This window comes from Lagenorhynchus albirostris, chromosome 10, assembly GCF_949774975.1.
Source record: "Lagenorhynchus albirostris chromosome 10, mLagAlb1.1, whole genome shotgun sequence".
Classification (NCBI taxonomy): Eukaryota; Metazoa; Chordata; class Mammalia; order Artiodactyla; family Delphinidae; genus Lagenorhynchus; species Lagenorhynchus albirostris.
The window spans coordinates 73,449,774-73,464,841 of NC_083104.1; the positions used below are offsets into that span (position 1 = coordinate 73,449,774).

Genomic DNA, 15,068 nt, shown 5'->3' on the forward strand with positions numbered 1-15,068 from the left:
CTACTATGTCTACTTCTCTGGTATATTACAAGTTCTGTCAAGAAAACAACTGTATTGTGAACACTACTTTATGTCCCCACGATCTAGTACAGTAGCTGGCATAAAAAAATAAAATAGGGACTTCCCTGGCGGTCCAGTGGCTAAGACGCTGCACTCCCACTGCAGGGGGCATGGGTTTAATCCCTGGTCAGGGAACTAAGAACCCACATGCAGTGCAGTATGGCCAAACCAAACAAAACAAAACAAAACCCGAATTCATTTTTAAGGTTCATAAACTAAGACATATAGATTTATGATTCCTCAGAATTTAAAAATAACCATTGAAAGATTTAACTACAAGTTAATTCTGAAACTACAGTTTAAAAAAAATGAAAGGAAACGGGCAAGGAAGCAAAAAAAGCAGAGGAATACAGTAAGATAAAAACAAACTAAAAATAGAATTACCATATGATCCAGCAATCCCACTACTGGGCATATACCCAGAGTAAACCATAATTCAAAAAGACACATGCACCCCAATGTTCATTGCAGCACTATTTACAATAGCCAGGACATGGAAGCAACCTAAATGCCCATCGACAGGCGAACGGACAAAGAAGTTGTGGTACATATATACAATGGAATATTATTCAGCCCTAAAAAGGAACGAAATTGAGTCATTTGTTGAGACGTGGATGGATCTAGAGACTGTCATACAGAGTGAAGTAAGTCAGAAAGAGAAAAACAAATATCGTATATTAACGCATGTATGTGGAACCTAGAGAAATGGTACAGATGAACCAGTTTGCAGGGCAGAAGATGAGACACAGATGTAGAGAACAAACGTATGGACACCAAGCGGGGAAAATCGCGGTGGGGTGGGGATGGTGGTGTGCTGAATTGGGCAATTGGGATTGACATGCATACACTGATGTGTATAAAATTGATGACTGATAAGAACCTGCAATACAAACAAACAAACAAAAAACAACTAATACTGAACTTTCTTTGGGTTATTTGTATGGAAATATGTTAATATAAATGTTTCAGACATTACATGAAAGTTCTAAAAATCTTACATGTTCTGGTATAATGTTATAAGTCATAATTCTAGTTATTACTTTAAAATGTATATCTCAGAAATAACTAAATTTCCTTGTCAACTGCATTATAATGAACTTTCATCAAATCTTTGATCATGGTCATTTTTAAGTCTTTTGTCATTTACAGACAGTTCTGGGTGTACTCTGATGCTTTTGCAAAAATGTTCTTATAAAAGGGTTTCATCTTCAAGGAATTCACGGAAAAGACTGACAAGTACAGGTTTCTGGTAACTGACTATACTGCTGAACTGAAGTAATAAGCATTTTCAGAACTCTAATGGAAAACTGATGAATTCATAAAAGTGCTAACAAAGATCAAGATGAAAAAAAATTAATTACATGGGACTGAGTGAACTGATGAGAATGATTATAATTTTTGTGACTTTGTTTGAATAATAAAAAAAATTCCACAAGGACTCAGAGGCAAAAAATATACAAATCAATTTTCACTGCAAAGTAAAGGAGCTGTTACAGTGGAGGATTACTGGACTGAATGTCAATATTATGACATAGTATGAGTGTGTTTCGTGTGTGGTAATTTCAATCATTGTTGCTTTTGTTGTGGTCATCCATTTACAATGCTTGGTGTCAGTTTATTTATCTCTTGTAAAAATAAAATACAGTGTGTGTGTGAAAAAAAATTATAGGGAAAAGAAAAAGAAGTAAAAAAAAAGAATCTGAAAAAGAATGGATATATGTATAACTGAATCACTTTGCTGAAACTAATACAACGTTTTAAATCAACTATATTGCAATATAAAATAAAAATTAAATTAAAAAAATAGTAAAAAGAAAAAACAACATATGTGCTATGTAAATAAAGGTAAATAGGGTAATGTCATCAACTGAAAGAAATTAAAGGAAATAATCTTAATATACTATTAACGACAGTTACATCCAAACTAATTGGTTCAGAAAGACTAACAGTAAAGACAGGCGAAGATATAGCAAGCCTGGTATTCACTGGACCAAGAGAACCAGTTTCTACTGATGAAGAGTCTATCAACAATGAAGAAAAACTCTTGAACTTCTCCCTCCTAATGTAGGAGAACTGGACTATATACAAGAAAAATGGTGGGACATTAAAGGTGATATTTACAAATACATCACAGCAATAAAAGGCTTACTTTTAAGAAAGAAGATGAAAAGCAAGGGAATACTATTAATAATAATGATCTAATAGATACATAAACATCTCCCTAGCCTGTCCATAAATCATTTACAAAAAGTCGCAACATATTAGGATAGGATACCTAGTAAGTTCTAATGAATTCCTAACACTAAAAAGAATATAGCTAACAATCTGACTACTATGCAATAAAGCAACTAAAACACCCAATAGAGGCTGAAACAGACAAAACATCCAGCCTGGAAAATATATACCCATATATGTCAAATATTCTCCTACATAAATTAGGCTAAAGGGCAATTCTAGAGGATATTTACAAAACAGTATTTAAATCATAGAAGTATTATATATTGTTAAAATCTATGGGCTATAGCAAAAGCTATGCTAAGAAGAAACTTTACAACTTTAATATTTCCACTGTTAAACAAATTTTTCTATAAATAAACAATGATACATTTGATTTTTCAAAAAAGTCTCTGTTCAATTATATCCTTAGTATAGTACCTAGAAAGGCAATTTCTGGATCAAAGGCATATAGGGTTTTTTTAATTAATGCGTTTGATAGAGATTGCTACACTTTTCTCCAGAAAGCTATGTATCAACTTATGCTCCCACTAGTATAGTCTATTTCTCCACACCCAAGTGAACATGAAATAATCCTAGGTACAATTTAAACAAAAACATTTTCTAGGTTAAATACCATGTGATTTCTGCACACCCCCCCCCCAACTTTGGTTTGGTTTCTGGGAAGGAAGAGGGTAGATTGAGAGATGAGGTTCAAGATTATTAAAGTGTATTAAAATGAGTTATAAATTTTCTTGCCTCAGAGAATCCACAATTCTTTGAATAACTCCTGAATACAACCAGCTGGCCTACAGTCATTAAATATGAAAGTACCCAAGTCCCACACAAGTGGATGGAAGGATTTAAAATAATACCAAGGGGTACTAGTAGAGGAATTTTTTAGAAGAGTTGATGAGTTTGAGATGACCGATAGCCCAAAGAAATAATATCCAGGCCATCAAGATACCTCATCACTCTTTGGTTACAATAAATTAAATGATGAGTTTCTATGAGTCACAGGAAAAGTTTAAGCAATATTTAATTATACAAATGATGTACTACATTTTCTACTTCAAAACTATATGATGGGGCTTCCCTGGTGGCGCAGTGGTTAAGAATCCGCCTGCCAATGCAGGGGACACGGGTTTGAGACCTGGTCCAGGAAGATCTCACATGCCGTAGAGCAACTAAGCCCATGAGTCACAACTACTGAGCCTGTGCTCTGGAGCCCGCGCGCCACAACTTACTGAAGCCTGCGTGCCCTAGAGCCCGTGGCTCCGCAAAAAAAGAAGCCACCGCAATGAGAAGCCTGCACACCGCAATGAAGAGTAGCCCCCACTCGCCGCAACTAGCGAAAGCCAGCATGCAGCAACGAAGACCCAATGCAGCCAAAAATAAATAAAAAACAAACAAACAAAAAACATATGATGGATCATCAATAAGAACTGCTTAAGGGACCTCCCTGGCAGTCCAGTGGTTAAGACTCTGTGCTGTCAATGCAGGGGGCACGGGTTCAATCCCTGGTGGGAGAACTAAGAACCCGCATTCCCAGCCGCCCCCCCCCCCAAAAGAACTGTTTAAGAGGATGGGGGAAATTCCCAAAAATTTCACTTGAAGACTTTTTGTTTTTTTTTAAACTAAGAGTGATAACTGTCTTACATTAGGCTATTTTATTTTATTGATTTTAATGAACTTATTGTAGGGCTACAAGGAACAAATCTTCCAAGATTCAGATATCTTCCCTGCTAAACCCAGATGGATAATAGAACTTTACACAGAGCTACCATCTAGGGAAAAAGGCTTCAATTCTTTCTTTCTTCCTCTTTCCTTCTCTCTCTCTCACTCTCTCTTTCTCTCTCTCTGTCTCCATCTCCCTCTCCCTCCCTCCCTCCCTCCCTCCCCCTCCCTCCCTCCCTCTCTTCTTAGTCCTCTTTCAGTCTCTCCCTCACTTGGATAATTTCTACAGATATAACAAAGGAATACAGAAGTATTTTGAGATATTTGTGTACATACTGAATTTTGGTAAATAAAGTCTAATTTTAAATTACTTAAAAGCTCTGATAGAGCTTTTATATAATAAGATATTTTTTCAAAATTAAAACAATTACCTCAGTGATTTTGGATTTTTCCACAGTGTGTCTTCCCAAAGGTGGTCACTTCTGTACTTACAGCTTCTCCATATTTGAGAGCAGGTCAATAAACCCACTATTAATGGCTGTCTTCTATTTAAGGTGCAGAATTACTACAAGAAATAGATGTCTTTTCTTCAAAGACTTTTGAAAGGACTTTTAAAATTTAAATTCTTTTCCCATATAGGCCATTACAAAGTATTGCGAAGAGTTCCCTGTGCTATACAGTAGGTCCTTATTAGTTATTTTATATACAGTAGTGTGTATATGTCAATCCCAAAAGAGTGGATATATGTACATGTATAACAGATCTACTTTGCTGTACACCTGAAACTAACACAACATTGTAAATCAACTATACTCCAATTAAAAAAAACAACAACTCCCCATGTGACTGGGAACCACTGATCTAAGCAAATGATATTAGACTCATCTGAGAAATGCAGCAGTTAACCATACTCAACATGAGGAATGATAAAGACCTATTCTGGTTGAGATTTTTTACAAAATTTTAATAGAATTAACATAATCTGTTGATTGATTTGTACAATGATGAGTGTCTAAGATATATTAAAATTTTCAAAAGAATGGAAACCAAAAGAATAAAAAATTTAAAAAGGGCGTTTAAAATAAGATTTAATAAATATTTTTAAAGAGTAGGATAAAATGCCCAAATTGTTATTATTTGGTCACTTTAAAATTAAATACCACACTTTAAAAAGTTCATTACATGGCTATGTTATTAACTGTGGGAGTATGGCAAAACACTTCCCTTTGTAACTGAATATAATAGCCAAAGTCGTGATGGTAAAAATGAATGATGAATGTAATATTAATTTGAATTAAATATTAAATTCAAGCCCACAGTCTTATCAATATAGTAGATGAGGCAGATAAATGCAAAAGTAACTTTTGTGAATCTGGTGATTTGTTGGTCAATTGTTCCTTAGTGTTAGAAGGACTGAGTGAAACAAGTTTCCTATTGTATGAAGTAGAATGAATGGAAATGCAAAATTTCCATGCCACAAAAAATTCAACAGTAACCTAAGGCATATGCAAATTCAAACTATTGATATTTTCTAAGTAGAAATCAACCAATAACTAAAAGAATTGTCCAGAGGAGATATTTAATGGATCAGAGAAGTGAATAAGCATATGTTATTATTTGAAGATGCTAAATCATAAGATCTTATAATAGCAAATACACAAGGAAAAGTGTATACCATTTACTGCCAAATGTTCTGAATTGGTAACTAGAGAGAATGAACCAATAGTCACATATGGTATTGATCCATTTGAAAAAAAAGTCTGCTAATTGAAATTAGAACTGATGCTCAGTATCAGCCTGTAGACAGATCCGGAACACTGCAGGTCAATACTGAAGCAGCGTGGTTAGGAGAACTTCTACAGCTAGAACTGTGGAAAAGCCACTACTCTAATTTGAGCAGGAAGTTATTCAAGCAATGAAAACTATTAGCAACTGGAAAGCACCTGTAAAAGATGTGTTGAAGAGCTCCTGACACAAAAATTTCATAAAGATCTATAGCTTTCTTTGTAATCCTACGTGAATCAGAAGAAAAGACTAACTTTATACACCCAGAAACTGCATTCTTTAAGCAAAAGAGAAAAGAAATTCAGATCATCCAAAGGATAGATTAATAATACTTGCATATATCACCTATTTTATTCACCATATTTGGACAAATATTTAATGAAAGTTTGTAATGTTCAAGGCACTGTGCTGGGTACAGAAGATATGAAAGTAAATAAAATAAGTCCATGCTTTCAAGGACCTTATTTAGTAAGTCAAACTAAGAAAAAAACTACTAGTTACAATCTATCACATACTAAAATATCAGAACTGAGATGCTGCCAGATAGAGAAAGCTCAGGGGAAGGGAAGAAAAGCTGAATGCCTATTTAGGGAACTATAAGTCCGAGGGGGTTCCTTAAATAGTGTGTGCTGGTGGTGGTTGTGTGTGTGTGTGTATGTGTGTGTACATGTGCCTTTTGGGAGGTAATATGGGAAAAGCGGGGGCAGCAGGAATGGTGGGAGATGAAGATGAAAAAGTCTGTTGGGGCCAGATCATGAAAGATGCATGAATAATGTGTTAAGGACTTAAGTTTCTACTGTAGAAAATGGAGTCATGAAAAGCAGAAACCTGGCAGCACCTGATCTGTCCTTCGGACCAATGCTTGTGAAAAGGAGAGTTCCCAACAGACATCCACATGCAACAGATTACACGGATCACTAAATATTTACAGCTTACTCCAGAATTCTAAATGAGGAATACAATGAGCTAAGAATAAGTCTAATTGCATTAAGCAGCCTGATTTGCATGATTTCCCATACAGTGGTGAACAATAAGAGCTGATGTTAAGGCAGCAAATAAATGAAGGGATAGAGGGTAATTATCTATACCAAACAACTAATGATCTGTTAATGCCACAAAAGAAGTGATAGCGTTAAAAAGACAAAACTCTTTCCACAGAATAAATTTATTTTCATATTTAGAAGGACTAACTTGTTGCGATTAAACCAATAAGATAAAAAAAGGCCAGACTGTGTAACAACAATCTGCCCGCCTACTGTGGGGAATGTGGGTGAAGGAGAAAGAATCGGGAAACATAATCTACAAAATATTCAGGGAAAAAACATTTTGGTTATTACAACAGCCACAACTCGAGAACTACAAACATTAAATGTAAATTAGTGGTAAATCCTGTGGCGTTCTGAAATTCGATGATATTTTAAAACTCTTCCCCGCCAAGGTGTTTTATAAACAAGCTGGTGGAGTGATCTCTGCGAAAACCCCTTGAAATGTATCTTTTAAAAGAGAAGGGTTTCATTTTCAAAAGGACAAACGGAAATTATTTGAGAAAGAAAATATTGATTGATTCTATTAAAAACTTAACTGGACAGTATATTCAGATGTGCTAGTCGAATATCCACTTAGCAAGACTGAACAGTGCAGCGCAGTAAGGCCCACGCCGGCACATCAGCGCTGGGAGACACGGATGATCAGTGTGCAGTACTGGTGCATATCTTCACCCTGGAAAGGATTCTCTACTTTACTGAAGCTGAAACTCCTCGGTGGGGAAGGTGGAAGTGAATGGCAATCACTGTTCCTATGTTTTACTACCAAGGCCTGATTTAAAATATGCTGTCTCCATAACAAAAGATACTTGTGGACATCGGATCATAAGCCCTGATTTGGATTAAAGGAAATATGACTACTATGAGTACTGCTTCAATGCTGTTACAATGTATTTTACTCCTCAATAGACTAGGGAAAGGGCAGGGAGAAGAATCTTTTAAATTTCACCCACACTAAATAGTAAAAAATTCGAAATGGGTCTGAGGGTGGAAGACAAAAATGGAAGTGATGCTAAATATTTTATCATAAAGATGGTAGTTATTTGACTGATCTTGTTCTAAAATTTTTCTATAGCAAAGCATAACCCAAGAGACTGATTAAACTACTACCGCCACCACCCAAGCACTTCTAGCTTCACACCTGGTATGTGGGCACTCTGAGCAAAGCAGAAGTCTGACTCTACCCTCAGTTCACATGGTTAAGAGCCCAGAGTTCACATGGTTAAGAAAAGCCTAAAAGAATCCCTTGAGAACCATCTGTCAAATCTGATGTGTTAAGCTATAGAACGATAAGTACCTGGGTAAGAGTTAGGGAGTGTTCTATTTTTATAAGATCTGTAACTTACTTTTCATGTCATTAATTGAAAAATGTCTTCTTCAGATGTTTTATGGCAATGAATATACAGATCTCTACCATTACATAATCAGAAGGTGTGGATAAAAAGTAGTTTGATAGAGTTGGAAATCAGTTTCAGAGCTCCACATTACACCAAACTTTGGGTTCTCCTAAAGTCACGTAATACTCCCTGTTCTGCAGTTTCTAGGCCAGAAAAACATATACTAAATTACATTAATTCTGCTCTGTGTAGCTAGAATTACCAAAGGTTTTGGGTGGTATTTCTATTAATATTCCCTGAAGAATGATTTCATAGAGTATTTTTAAATTATCTGAACAGAAGTTACTTTCAAAAGAATAAAAGACATACTGATGTGTTCTCTTGAATCTCTTTCAGAAACTAATCCTGACGTATTACACTATTTCAGGTTTTAAAATGGAGCCTACTTCTCATTTTTCTGTTCTGTGCCCTCTTCAGCAAACCACACTGAAGTTAATTCTATGGACCTGTCTGAAGTTAATGATCAAAAATTTCTTGAAGATGTAATGTGCTTTACTTCAGGATAAACAAAATTTCAAATAAAATATCAAGTGAAATAGAATATACATGGCTCCATCACACAACCAATAACCCACCTAGAGGGTTCAAAATTCAAGATCAAATAGCGTAATAATAATAAAAATGGCAACCATTTATTGGGCTTGTATTCCCCTCACCAGAGTACTTAGTTACCTTTTGATTTGCCAGTTACTACTAAAGGATTGTGAGGGCAGAATCCATATTTTGTTTTTTTATAGTCATAACCTCAGGACCTAGAAATAGTGACTGATTTACAAAAGAAGCTCTAATAAATGCTGAATGAATTAAAGAGTGAAAGGATGGATGCATGGTTTGCCTGAATCCAAAGAAAATGATTTCCACTCATTCTAACATGCTGTCTCTTCGGGAAAACTTCCCAGAGATCTGAGCAGAGAGTCAAGATTGTGATGCACCACTCTCAATTCTTACACATAACACAGAGGTACTTTACACTTAAGAACCCTCGTGGCTGCCTTGCCAGCATCTATTCCTTCTTGCGAAAGCTTCAGGGATCCACGCTTTTACAGAGGTTAACTGTACCCTCTTTGGAGATGGAGCATATGACTTAGGCTAAGCCAATCAGGGCATGTCATTCTATCAGCTGCTGTGGGTGGGATGGGTTTTGGAAGATACATACGTACACATGTACACATGTAGGCATATATACACATGTAGGCATAGTATATGCATGTGTGTAAATATATATGCATATTTATATATATCATGAATGTACATATGTATATAAACTATATCTCTCTAGTATATAAATTCTGCATTTCTTAATCCCATATATATGTATATTTTAAACTTTGTTTTGGGTTTCAGTTTTTTAACTCAATCTTTTCAATGTTTTTGGTATTTGTAAACATTTATCTTATTGGGATTAGCCTTTTTGTGATAAATCTTATCTAAGATATTATATTTCAACTCAGTCTTGAAGGCATTTTATTTTACTTTACTTTATAACTATAAAAACCACGACAGATAGAAAAGGGGAAGTGCTGAACTACCACATTTCATAAACAGGAGAACTTCTATAGTCAACCACCTCTCTCAACGAGGTTCCAGTCTACCTAGCTCCAAAAACTATAACACTAGGACCAAAACCCCCAGGGATCATAAGCTTATTACACTTAGAGCATAACTGAATGGTATACCTGATTTCTGTGATCATTCAACCTTTACGAGAAACTTTGTATTTAAAAATCTATGACTAGTCACTTCAGGTTAAATTCAGATGACCACCTGGGATCTTACTCAACTTTCGGTCAATTAAACAATTTTTAGGCTGCCTTACATTTTATGTATTCCATTCTGCTTTTTCTCTAGATTCCAGGATTAGGCTTCTAACTTGAAAACACAAGATAAACAGTCACTGGGGATTTTCAGCCCCCTACGCTGTTTAAAGGCTGCTCTTTGGTGAGCTCTAATCTTTGTTCTCCTGTTTATTTTACCAGTTTGAGGGTTAGTCAGAAGGTAGAGAGCTCACCCAATTTTTTAGGCGTTCCTTATTTACATCTTCTTCACAAAACCTAGCAGTTCAGTAGCCCAGATATTTTACTTGATTAATGACAAACTTGAGCTTCTCCAAGTTCCTTCACAGGAGAGCAGTAGGGTTTTAGGCAAGCTCTTCTGTGAGTGACCACAGGTCCTCTGGTAAGAAAACACAAAGCTACCTGCAGGCTTTAGTGACCCTTCCTTGGCCTTTGGTTGACTCAGTCACATTTAGTTGATTAGATCTCAAAAATTTAGAACGTGAGAAACAGGATCAACAGCAAACACACGTGGGTCACTCTGGGGTGGGTTTAGGGGGTCTGAGGGGTGGTTGGAGGGGAGCTGTGAGCATTTATATGTATTATGCTTATCATTCCCCTGCTTCTCTTTCCCAGCCCCTCAAATACACTAAAGCAATTCTGAACATTATTTAATCTTTACTTGATAATTTAGAAGGGTCTTCAGAGGTCATGGATCACAGATCTCTACTACACACACACCAAAGTGTTAAAAATTTGGTGCTGGAGAAAAACAAATGGGGTAAGTAAGCGTTAGTTAACTTAATATGATAATGGACTAGCAAGTAGAAATGGATATAAAAATTCAGACATTTTTTATATTTCAAATCACATAATACTTAATGAAGTAAATTATGAGTAAAACACAAAGCCAGGCACACACAGAAATCAGCTGAAAACAATGGGAAAGAACTCAGTTTTTCATATGCTTGCTCAATATTCTGAGAAAAATCTAGGGTCCCAAGCGAGCTTGTATCTATAAATTTTTTTCTCTTCTAAATTACATTTAAATAAAAGAAAAGAAAAAAGAAAAAAAAACCAATAACAAGCTTTGTTGGTAGGTCTATACCATTTTCATACATTCTAGGGGAGAAGGTAGTAAACAAAGTTTCTACAACTGTAAGTGATGCTTAGAGGAAAATTAAATCACTGAGTGATGCCAGGACTGATTATTCTACTGCACTTTAAAAGCAAGGGATTGCAGTCTGTGAGTCCAAAGTGGTTTCATATGGACTGCCACAGTTGTGGTTTACGCTTGAAACTATAACCTGTCAAATTAGAAGCAGGCAAGGCCTATGCTCTTAACGGTTCCACTTTTTACTGTCTATAGTTATGTCTACAAGTTCAGCATTTTTTTATCCAGTTTAAACTCTGTTATTTGGATGAACAGAATCTCAAAACTACTCTTTGTTATCCTGGTTAGAGATTTTAGTTATGATACAAAGCTTAGAGAAACTGCCAATCTAATTTTTATTGTATAGGTGAAGCTGACTTTCTTGTAACTATTTTTATCAACTATTGATATTTTATTATCCTGGTTACCACTATGTAATATACAATATAACTACAGGGAGAGAAATATAAACCACATAAGCTCCCAAGCTTTTTCTATCCTGCACTTCCAAATATTTTATTTACTTGAACTTGTACCTTACTGGCTCATCACTCTTCCAGGCCTACAGTAGCCTGCTATTATGAGCTCAGTGTTACAACATGCTCCATTTCTTCCCTTCTCCTTGACTGTGAAATGCCCTTCCGGGCAACAGGCGTGGTTGACAGAGATCTTCCTGTCAAAACTGAAAAGCTACTTGTTCAATTTTACTACTGTTTTCTGTAGAGTCCTTCCTTAATAAATTTTTCTTAATGCCCGTTTGTATAATATAAAAATGTTTAAAAAATAAAGCATAAACAATATTTGCTCTCTGTGTAATGCATCGTAAGTGAAACCATGCCACGAAACAATCATATCCTGTTTAGGCCATAATGACATCAGAAATACATGTTTATCATCTGCTTTGGACAACTTAGCATGTTTTTGGCCCAAGGCGAACTAAAATCATTTGCAGTTGCCTCAAACCAAGATAACCACACATTTCTAAGGTAATTGATACCTAAGAAGAACATTGCCTTTAGATCACAGTTCATGATCTAAGCATACTAATTCTTTAAAGAAGGTGGTTAAATTTTATAAAGCATATATGTCTATTGGACTTCCTCCAAAATTTAACATGAAATAATTATATTTTTAGCATGCACAGAGACTATGATAAAGTCAGCACTTAGCACGATCTTTCGGAGCTCTGGAATTACCTCTCTTGACCAATTTAAAGAGAAGGGGAAAAATGGAGGTTTGTTTTTTTACATGTAAAAGTATTATAAGAATAAGAATGATAAGAATAATGCCTTATATTTTAGAAGGCACTCAGATGAAATCAATCACTACTTTTATTTTTCCACAAGTATTTAAGGAAACCATTTTATGAATAGAAAGCTAGGGTAAATAGAAGGCATACAATTTTCATATTCATTGTTAAAACATACCCAGGGAATCCAAACACATGTCACTAACTGTGTTTTACAGTGATATAAAGCATGGAATTGCCCTGGATCCTACCTTATCTGGTGAGTCCAACCAGAGGCTGCAACTACAGCTGGAAAAATAGCTCTTCACACTATATGCCAACGCAAAAGCAGTAAGGATTACCTTTGTCCACAAAGATAACTGGATGGTTTGGTACAAAAACTAAGTAAATATTTAATTATAAACTAGCTTCTATGGAATAAAATAGTTTCAGTAAAAGTAAGATCCAGAAGGAAGCTTAGGGAAACCTACTCATATTCAAAGGAGGAAACAAAGAAACAGAAAACTGAAGTTGTTTCCCAAAGCCAGCTATGAAGGCAGAGTTTAACATCCTTTCCAGGGTTACTCCACTACACAATGCTGCCTTCAGACATGAAACCACTGATTTGGACATTTCAGACCACATTTAAAGAACATAAGAATAGAACCAAATAGTATATGCACTGCAGTTATTCTATTACCCTAAAAAGGGAAGCATGTACTATACCTCCATTCTTTCTTGTTTAACTTCATCAATTTCATCATCTTCAAACATTGCCAAGAGTTCTCCTGTTTGGTCAATGGAGTTGAGAAAGTCTTGAGCGATTTTTTGTCTTTTGTTCGCATTATTACTGCCACTCAATTTGTCTTCATGAAGATAAGGGAAGGAAAAAAGAAATGTTCTTAAATAGGTTTACATCTGCCCCAATCATATGTATTGAATACTGCATATAAAATTCAGAACTGGAATTCTCTCATAATAGTCTTCGTAAGGAGAATCCTTGTATCCAAAACAAAAGCATAAGTCATGCAGAATTAAATCATCTATTTATGTCATGAATAAGATTGAGAGAATAAAACCAAATGATCAATTAGCACAATAAGTGTGAATGGATTAAAATTCCTTACAAAAAAAAAAAGGAAAGACTCTCAGATTTGGAAAAAGAATCCTGCTACAGCAAGCCTAATTAAGAAAGTAAATAAAAACAAAGACATAAATAAAAAACATCAGGATTGAGACATGAAATTAAAAGAAGAAAATACTAGGTACACTACTGTGGCAATATATTTGAAACCTATGGGATGAGATCTTACTCTTTTTCTCATAAGAGATAAAACTACCATACTTATTTAAAAGCAAAACATAACTCTGAGAAAGTTACTGCAAAAAGTCAGGAAGGAAAGTAATGTTGCAAAAGGTAATTAATACAGTTTAATACACAAAAGTATCAGTGTGAATTAGTGAGGAAGAGCTACATTATTTTTTAATGTGACAAATTGTGTGCTCCTATACCAAATAAAGACAACCCAAACATCTTAGAGTGAAAAAATGCCTGTCACTCCTTACTCCGATACAGTTTTGTTACCACCCACCTCAATTATGTTGCTACTATCAAATATATTATACATCTATATATTATAGACACAATATTACAATTATATATCTTGTTTTATACAATTGCTTTTAAATCTATTAAGAAAGGAAAATAAATAACACAATTCTATATTCTCTTATATTTACCTACATAATTACCTTTTAGATACTCTTTGTTGTGTGTGTGTGTGTATGTGTGCGTGTGTGTGTGATGTGTGTAGGTGTGGATTCAAATTATTGTCTGGTACAACTTGCTTTCAGCCAGAATAACTTCCTTTAGTATTTTTTATATGGGTCTGCTAGCAAAAACATTCTCCAGTTTTTGTGTATCTGAGAATATCTTTATTTTGCCTTCATTTTTGAAACACAGTTTTGCTGAACATGTTTCTTGACATATTTGTTGTTGACAGTTTTTCTTTTCAGCATTTGGAATACGTCATCCCACTGCTATCTGACCTGCATTGTTAATGAGAAGTCGGCTGTTAATATTGTTGAGGTTCCACTGTATTTGATGAGGTGATTTTCTCTTGCCTTTCACGATTTTCTTTTTGTCTTTGCCTTTCAGCATTTCTACTAGAATGTGTCTGAGTATGGATTGCTATAAGTTTATCCTACTTGGAGCTTGCTGAGCTGTTTGAATGTGATTAATAATTTTCATCAAAGTTGAGAAGTTTTCCATCGTTATTTCCTTGAATATTTTTTCTGCTCTTTTTTTTCTTCCCTTCTGTAGTCCCATTGCATACACTGGTTCACTTAATGGTGTCTCATATTTTTCTGAAACACTATTAATTTTTCTTCATTCTTTTTTCTATTTGTTCTTTAGACTGTATAATCTTTAATAATCTGTCTTCAAGTTCACTGATTCTTCCTTCTGTCAGTTCAAAGTTACTATTGAGCCCCTCTACTGAATTTTTCATGTCAGTCATTGTACTTTTCAACCGCAGAATTTCCACTTGTTTCTATAATTTCTATCTCTTAATTGATATTCTCTATTTTTGAGACACAGTAACCACACCTTCCTTTTGTTATTTGCACATGGTTTCTTTTAGTTCTTTGAACCATTTATAATAGCTATTTAGTTTCTGTCTGCTAAGCCTAACATCTGGACCCCCTCGAAGGCAGTCTGTGTTGTCTGCTTATTCTTCC

At 35.1% G+C, this 15,068-nt stretch overlaps 1 protein-coding gene across 5 annotated transcripts in view; it reads right to left on the reverse strand.

Moving 5' to 3' along the window:
- SUPT3H (SPT3 homolog, SAGA and STAGA complex component) overlaps window positions 1-15,068 on the reverse strand; it is a 449,170-nt gene that overhangs the window by 148,570 nt on the left and 285,532 nt on the right. For all 5 annotated transcript variants that reach the window (XM_060163028.1, XM_060163030.1, XM_060163029.1 and 2 more), the window contains exon 6: window positions 13,056-13,195. In XM_060163028.1, the coding sequence (XP_060019011.1) occupies window positions 13,056-13,195 (140 nt within the window). The remainder of the gene's footprint in view (window positions 1-13,055; window positions 13,196-15,068) is intronic.